The sequence below is a fragment of the Lathyrus oleraceus genome, chromosome 3 (assembly GCF_024323335.1).
Source record: "Lathyrus oleraceus cultivar Zhongwan6 chromosome 3, CAAS_Psat_ZW6_1.0, whole genome shotgun sequence".
Taxonomy (NCBI): domain Eukaryota; kingdom Viridiplantae; phylum Streptophyta; class Magnoliopsida; order Fabales; family Fabaceae; genus Lathyrus; species Lathyrus oleraceus.
In genome coordinates, this window is record NC_066581.1 from 434,068,322 (window position 1) to 434,076,529 (window position 8,208).

The 8,208-nt window shown below is 41.7% G+C and overlaps 1 protein-coding gene across 1 annotated transcript; it reads right to left on the minus strand.

Moving 5' to 3' along the window:
* Positions 1-6,791: 6,791 nt before the first annotated feature.
* Positions 6,792-7,799, minus strand: LOC127131591 (uncharacterized). Its single transcript, XM_051060502.1, has one exon. It carries the CDS (start codon positions 7,797-7,799, stop codon positions 6,792-6,794), a length of 1,008 nt encoding a protein of 335 aa, XP_050916459.1.
* Between the last annotated feature and the right edge of the window lie 409 nt (positions 7,800-8,208).

Consider the following 8,208-nt stretch of genomic DNA (forward strand, 5'->3'; position numbering starts at 1 on the left):
ATTCTTCCGGTACGCAACTTTCAGACTTGTTATCTGACCTGTAAACCAAACAGTCTACACAGAAACGCATAAAATGCGACAAACAGAGAAAAACTACTAATGCAACATAAAACAAGCGGAAATTCATAAAATGCAATAAACTAAAGAAATCACTAAAATAAAGAGCAAAATGTTATCGATTCATGAAGATTCAATGCTGGATAGATGATGAAAACTAAGTGTAAATGGTGACCGATCACAACCCCAAACTTATCTTTCTCCTTCCCGATTAAGCTTCTGGTTTACCCATTCGAACTTCTCCACTGCCTTATCATTTCAGAGTGTTCTTTTACCTGCAAACTTCTTCAAACTACTCACCAAATCTCTCGGGGTTAAGGTGTTTAGCACTCAAGAAATCAAGGTATGCAATATCAACTCTTACTTATTGAATAGATTCTACGTCAACTACACAAACACAATTCACACACTTTAAGAGGTCTTCAGGGTTGTAACGGGGCTTAGGTACGGTGGGAGAGTAGACAACAAAAATGGATAACAAATGGTTTTATAACTCGGCATTCATGTTGTTGTTTTTCCTTGTGCAAGAATTATTTTCTGGGGTGTCGTCCAATCTTGACTCTTTTTCACTCGAATTTTTCTTGAGATTATCACATTAATGCGTGAGTCTATTTCCAAGGCAAGTGCTTATTCTTCATTTCTCTATTTTTTTCATTTCTTTTTCTTTTTTTTCCGGTAGAAGGGGATGTTTCTACACAGTTTTTCTTTTTCTTTTTCTTGCACTTGCCCTTTTTCCAACATTTCTTCTAAGGATTACCACCCGAAACTTATCTTCTTGCACAAATTATACATTACAACAATCATGCCGAGCGAGGGTAGGAAGTATTTGGCTTATGGTTAACATGACGGTTTACACAAACAAAGGGGTACAGGCTCAACGGGGTTAGCAACGAATGAATATAACATTATGGATGGCTAGAAAGGCTAAAAGGGTGAAAACAAACAACGTGCCTCAGTGTGCGTTTTAGTATTGTGCTGTATCAGTAGAACTTATGCAAAATTAGAGAGATAAAGTCATACCTAAATGCGCTCTTTTTGTGTTTGGTTAAGCTGAAATCTCACCATGTTGGATAAGCTTGCAGGTTCCAACCACTCTTTATGATAGACAACTTCTTTTTCAGCTTGGGCTTACCTTCTCCTCTTTCGGTCTAGAGTTTCCAAGTTGCGTCCAACATTATGTTTCTCAACTGTATCATCTTTGAGGTTGCCTCGGGAGAAAATCCGGGGTTACGTCTTTCCCTCACTATCCACTAGTCTATCATTTTTCAAGCATAATCCACTTTCATATGTAACTTAAAAAATTTAAAACAGCCACACAACGAAAAGTAACACAACAGACACAAACACAAAAAAACATAAATATAAAGCAATTAAACCCCCCCACACTTGAATCAAACATTGTCCGCAATGTTTAAAGTCAAGATAAGAGGGGTACTTACAGCGTTTACTGCGGAGGTGGTGGCGGATACGGATAATGCAACATCATGTGTTGCATCATCGCGTTCATCTCATCCAAAACCGTCCCTTGACGGCGTTGTTCGACTCCGAACCTGGTGAGCTCCTCACCTTGCCTGGATTGCTCCGTGCAAAGGTGACCGATCTCATCCTGAATCCAGCCCCATTGGTCTTGTGGCATGGAGTAGGACCCAGAGGCTTGAGTCGGTTCTGGCGGTTGCTGGTGAAAATGCTCCTCGGTGCTCAGTGCACCTTCCATCGATTCATCTGCAGGCAAAGAGTCAAAAAAATATTCGTCCCCCTCTTCCAGGTCAGAGCAGTCATAGAGCCAGTTGGTTCTGTTAGTAATACTGACGAAATCGTAAGCAGGTAAAGCAAGGACATGAACTTTTTAGCACATAAGAGAGTAATAATCTTGTTTTACCGTAATCATGCCTTGTTGGATCAAGGCGGCCATGTCCAGTTTGTTTTTACCTGGCACCTGTGGAGAGTCATCGAGTGCAGCACCAAATTCAAAATGATCGGCAATCTGAGTAATCATGCCGCCAATAGAAATGTCGCCTGAAGTAGCACGACCAACTCTTCCTAAGTAGTCAGCTGTAAATACTACTACGTTGATTGGATTCTGGGATGCCATACTGTACAGGAAGAACATCTCCCTTTGAGTGGCAACACCGGTGCTGTCTCCTTGACCAAACATGGTGTATGCCAACGCCTTCTGTGCGTACCTGAAACACGGGTTATGGATACCCAATGCCTTTGCCCCTTTGGAAACACATTTAGTGTTACCTGTTATGGCGGTCCAAAATTCCGCCGGGACAAACGTATCGGGCATCGTTCTAGGGCCTACGATTGGGAGTTTTAAGATCCTCCTTAACTCATCCACATTCAATTTTATATTAGTATTAAATAATCGAAATTGAAACGTACCATACTATTCTTTTTCCGTTCCATTCCACCTATTTTTCAGCTTAAATTCAATGGTGCTCAGGAATTCAAGCGTAATGCGCGCGAAAGTAGGCGCTTCCAGCTGCATGAATTCTAGCATCCCTAAGGTGTGGAACATACGGTGGACCTCCACTTGCAATCCCAATTCCTGTAGAGTGCCATTACACATATACCTCGTGGGGGTTATTTTTCTTTTTAAATGAACCGCATACCTCTTCTGGTGCTCCAGGTTCTCAAACATAATGTCGTGCTTGTTCGGGGTTCTTCTCGCCCTTTGTCGTTGACGGGATGATTCCGCCACATTTTTGCTTTTTTCGACTCGGCGAGACATTTTCGTACCTGCACACAACAAAAAGAAACAAGAATTTGAAAAGAGAGATTAGGTGAAAATCTTACCGTAGGAAGGTTGAGGGTGGAGAATAGTGAAACTTTTGTGAAGACGGATGGAGAATTGATGGAGATATGAGGTGAAAGTGGAGAGCTTTGAGTGAGGAGAATGGATGTTTTAGGTATTTTTGAGAGAAAGGAAGATGGAAGTGAAAGAGTATGAAAGATATATGGTAAATGAGGAGAGAATTAGGGATAAAGTGTATTTATAGGGTGAATTTCGTAGATGGGACCATGCTCCGACTGTCACATTTTCAAAAAAAAATCACCACTGCGCTAGCTGACACGGCCGTGTCAGATGACACGGGCGGCCGTGTCAGCGTACACGGGCGGCCGTGTCAGCGTACACGGGCGACCGTGTCAGTGCAACACTACCCAATGACAAGGGCCGTGTCCTGCCAAAACGCGCTTTTTCCAACTTATTCCACGCAGGGGCTGACACGGGTCGCGTCACCTGACACGGGCGGCCGTGTCAGGCCCCTGGAAATCCAATTTTCCACCCTTTATTTGCACATCCTGACATGGGCCATGTCAGCTGACACGGGTGCCCGTGTCAGGCCCCTAGTTTCTCATTTTTCCTGGTTTCTTTTCTTGAGCTGTGCCAGGCTTTTGCTTCCGCATTTTCAGAGACTTTTTGCTACAGCTATCTTTAACTCCTCTTAGCAAACACTGTTCAGACCTGCAAGTAAATAACACACAACCAAACAAAGAGCATAATTAGATACAAAAGCGTGGGTTGCCTCCCACGTAGCGCTTCGTTTAACGTCGGTTGGCTCGACGGTTGCTCATCTTATCAGACAAGATGAACAACATCAATTTGGTCCACTACTTGCCCCATATTATAAGGCTTCAATCTCAGGCCATTCACTTTAAAAATGTCCCCGTTGGATGGATTTTTTATTTCAACTTCTCCATGGGGGTATACCTTGTGCACCACAAACGGACCCGACCATTTCGATTTCAGTTTTCCAGAGAAAAACTTCATCCTTGAATTAAACAATAGTACCATCTGTCCTTCCCAGAATTCCTTCCTTTGGATTCTTCTGTCATGCCATTTCTTCGCTTGATCTTTGTAGATCTTTGCACTTTCATATGCCCGGTTCCTAAATTCTTCCAACTCATGGAGTTGAAGGATTCGGGATTCTCCCACTTTCACAAGATCCAAGTTAAGGATTTTTGACGCCCACAAAGCTTTGTGTTCAAGTTCCAAGGGTAGGTGACATGCCTTACCATATACCAATTGATACGGGGACATACCAATCGGTGTTTTGAAAGCAGTACGATATGCCCAAAGCGCATCATCCAACTTACTCGCCCAAATCCTTGCGAGAAGCATTAACCGTCTTCTCTAGGATTTGTTTCAGCTGCCTATTTGACACTTCAACTTGACCACTTGTTTGCGGGTGGTATGGAATGGATATTCGATGTTTCACATTGTATTTCAAGAGTAGCTTCTCCATTAGGTGATTTAAGAAGTGAGTTCATTTATCACTTATTAGAGCTCTTGGCACTCCAAACATGACAAATATGTTTTCTTTCAAAAACTTGACCACCACTTTTGCATCATTTGTTGGTAGAGCGACTGTTTCTACCCACTTAGATACATAATCCACCACCACCAAAATGTAATTCTTTCCAAATGACGGTGGAAACGGTCCCATAAAATTAATACCCCACACATCAAAGAGTTCAACTTCCAGCATGGGGTTTTGCGGCATCTGATTTCTTTTCGAAATGTTTCCCATCCTTTGGCACTTATCGAACTCTTTGATCACTTGTTGAGCATCTTTGAAAAGTGTCGGCCAGTATAAGCCTGACAGGAGGACTTTGGCAGCGGTTCTATCACCACTAAAGTGTCCACCATAGTCAGAATCGTGACAAGCTTTCAGCATATCCCTCTGTTCTTCTTCTGGAACACATCTTCTGAACAACCCGTCTACTCCCTTCTTGTATAAGAATGGGTCGTCTCACAAATAGAACCTGCAATCATGAACAAACTTTTTCTTACGGTTAGAGTCAAATTCACTCGGGATCACCCCGCCTACTAGATAGTTCGCGTAGTCTGCGAACCAAGGCATTCCAATAACAGCAAGGATGTGTTCATCAGCAAACTCATCCTTTATTGGACGCTTTTCCTCATTCTCCTCTATTGGGGACATCCGGGAGAGGTGATCTGCCACAGTATTTTCGCACCCTCTTTTGTCCCAGATTTCCACATCAAACTCTTGGAGGAGTAGGATCCATCACAACAGTCTTGGCTTAGAGTCCTGCTTAGCAAACAAATACTTCAAAGCAGCATGGTCAGTATAAACAATGACTCTAGAACCCAACAGATATTGCCTGAATTTATCAAAGGCATAGACTACAGCTAATAACTCCTTTTCGGTAGTCGCGTAATTCATCTGTGCAGGGTTCAACACATGACTAGCATAATATATGACATGCAACAGTTTATATTTACGTTGCCCAAGACCCGCTCCTACTGCAATGTCACTCGCATCACATATGATCTCAAAAGGTAGAGACCAATCAGGAGCAATGACAATAGGTGCCGTCAACAATTTATTTTTTATGGTTTCAAAAGCAACGACACACTCTTTATAAAAAATGAAAGCTTTGTCCTTAACCAACAGGGTAGTTAAGGGTTTATCTATCTTGGAAAAATCTCTTATGAACCTGCGGTAGAAACCTGCATGTCCTAAGAAACTTCTTATACCTTTTTCGTTCATAGGAGGCGGTAGCTTTTCTATTACCTCAATCTTGGCTTGGTCCACTTCTATCCCTTTGTGAGAGATTTTGTGACCCAAGACTACTCCTTCTCGCACCATGAAGTGACACTTCTCGCAGTTGAGAATTAGATTGGTTTGTTGGCATCTTTCTAACACAAGGGAAAGGTTAGTTAAACAATTATCAAAAGAAAAACCAAATACCGAGAAGTCATCCATGAAGACCTCCATATGCTTTTCTAGCATGTCTGCAAAAATGGAGGTCATGCATCCTTGAAATGTGGCTGGTGCATTACATAACCCGAATGGCATTCTTCTGTAAGCAAAAATACCATAGGGGCATGTAAAAGTTATCTTCTCTTTATCTTCTGGTGCAACCGCTATCTGATTGTATTAAGAGTATCCATCAAGGAAACAATAGTACTCATGACCTGCCAACCTTTCCAACATCTGATCAATGAATGGTAATGGAAAATGATCCTTTATGGTCGCCAGATTCAACCTCCTGTAGTCGATGCACACACGCAAACCCGTGACCGTCCTAGTAGGGAGTAACTCATTTTTCTCATTCCTTATAACTGTAGTTCCTTCTTTCTTCGGGACCACATGAACAGGACTCACCCAAGAGCTATCGGATATGGGATAAATTAACCCGACATCTAACAATTTAACAACCTCTTTCCTAACCACTTCCTTCATTACGGGATTTAGTCTTCTTTGTGGTTGTACCACTGGTTTGTGACCATCCTCCATGAGAATTTTATACATACACACCGTAGGGCTAATTCCCTTCAAGTCTTCTATCGCCCATCCCATTGCACTTTTGTGCTTCTTCAAAACCTTGACAAGCTTGTCTTCTTAAGAAACCTCTAGATTAGAGCTTATAATCGCCGATCATTTTCTTTCGGGATCTAGAAAAACATATTTGAGATTTTCAGGCAATTGTTTTAGCTCAACCACTTTCTTGGTTTCATCTTTCTTTTCCTCAACTTGGGGTTCCCTTAAGTTTACCCATCGGAGTGATCGGGATCCCTTAAAGGGCGGTTGTGTTGCCATCATAGTTAACACTTCCATTTCCTTTTTATCAACTTCTTCAGTGTCTTCAGAGATTGATAGACTTAGAACTCTTTCCAAGGGTAATTTTTGTTCACCTAGAGGATTTTCTTTCAGAACCATTTGATCAATCACCTCTATGTATTGACTGGTGGGCACATCATCTTAGTATTTCATGGTGTTACGCACATCAATTTTTAACTCTTCGTCATAAACTTTTAGAGTCATGGTGCCTTCTTCTATATCTATTAAACACCTCCCGGTCTCCAAAAATGGTCTACCAAGAATGAGCGGTATCTCTTCATATTCCGGCATTTCTAAGATCACAAAGTCTACCAGAAACACAAACTTATCAATCTTCACAAGAACATATTCAACCACTCCATAAGGTCTCTTCACGGAGTGGTCAGCAAATTGAAGTGTCATTCTAGTATCTTGTACTTTTCCAATCCCCAACCTCTTGTAGATGGATAACGGCATGAGACTCACACTTGCCCCCAAGTCGATAAGGGCCTTTTTGAAAGATTTATCCCCGATAATGCAAGGGATAGTTACTGAGCCTCGATCTTTTTTCTTTACCGGAATCTTCATACCCTGCAAAATAGCACTACAAGTTTCTGTTAGTACAATAGAGTTAGTGTCGGTGCTCCTCCTTTTTGAAATAATATCCTTCATGAATTTAGCATAAGAGGGCATTTTCTCAAGTGCCTCCAAGAACGGAATGTTAATCTCAAGCTTTTTGAACAACTCCAAGAATTTCTCGAAGTTCTTCTCATGTTGCTCTTTCTTCTTATTTCTTGTGGGGAAAGGGAGTTTGACAACCGACTTTGATTCACTAACTTTTTCTTTAACCACTGGTTTAGGTACCGTTACCTCTTCACTAAAAACCTCATTTTCTTTTATCTCCAAATCAACTTCAAGCAATTGGTCTTCTTTTTCACAATCTTTTACAGGGACTTCTTTTGCCTTACCACTCCTTGTGGTTACCGCACTCACATTTTTATGCTCTCTTGGATTTGTAATTGTAGCACTCGGTAATGCACCTGGTGTTTGCGAACCCGTGAGTTGTTGAGCAATTTGACTCATTTTCACTTCCAGAATTTTTATTGAAGCACCAGTGTTTCTCAGATTACTTCTAGTCTCCTCTTGAAACTGTGAACTTTGAGCTGCCATTTTTTCACTAGCAATTTCCCAATATGCTTTTCTTGGAACCTGTTGTTGAAATTGTTGTTGGGATTGGTGAAACTGCTGCTGGTAAGGTTACTGTTGTTGTGGTCGATACTGTTGTTGTGGTTGGCTTTGATACTGGGTGGGCGCTTGCGTCTGAGCATTTCCTTGCTGGTCCTTCCAAGAAAAGTTTGGATGATTTTTCCATCCAGGATTATAAGTATTGGAGTAAGGATTGTTCTGCTTTAGAAAATTAATCTCTTCTACCTGTTGAGCAGTTGCCACACAATGCATGGCGAAGTGAGGACCTCCACAAATTTCACAACTAACAGCTTGAATAGGTTGGACCGGTTGCACTTGTGCCACCGTTTGAGTGTCAAAAGTCATTTTCTTGAGTCTTCTCTCTACTTCAGCT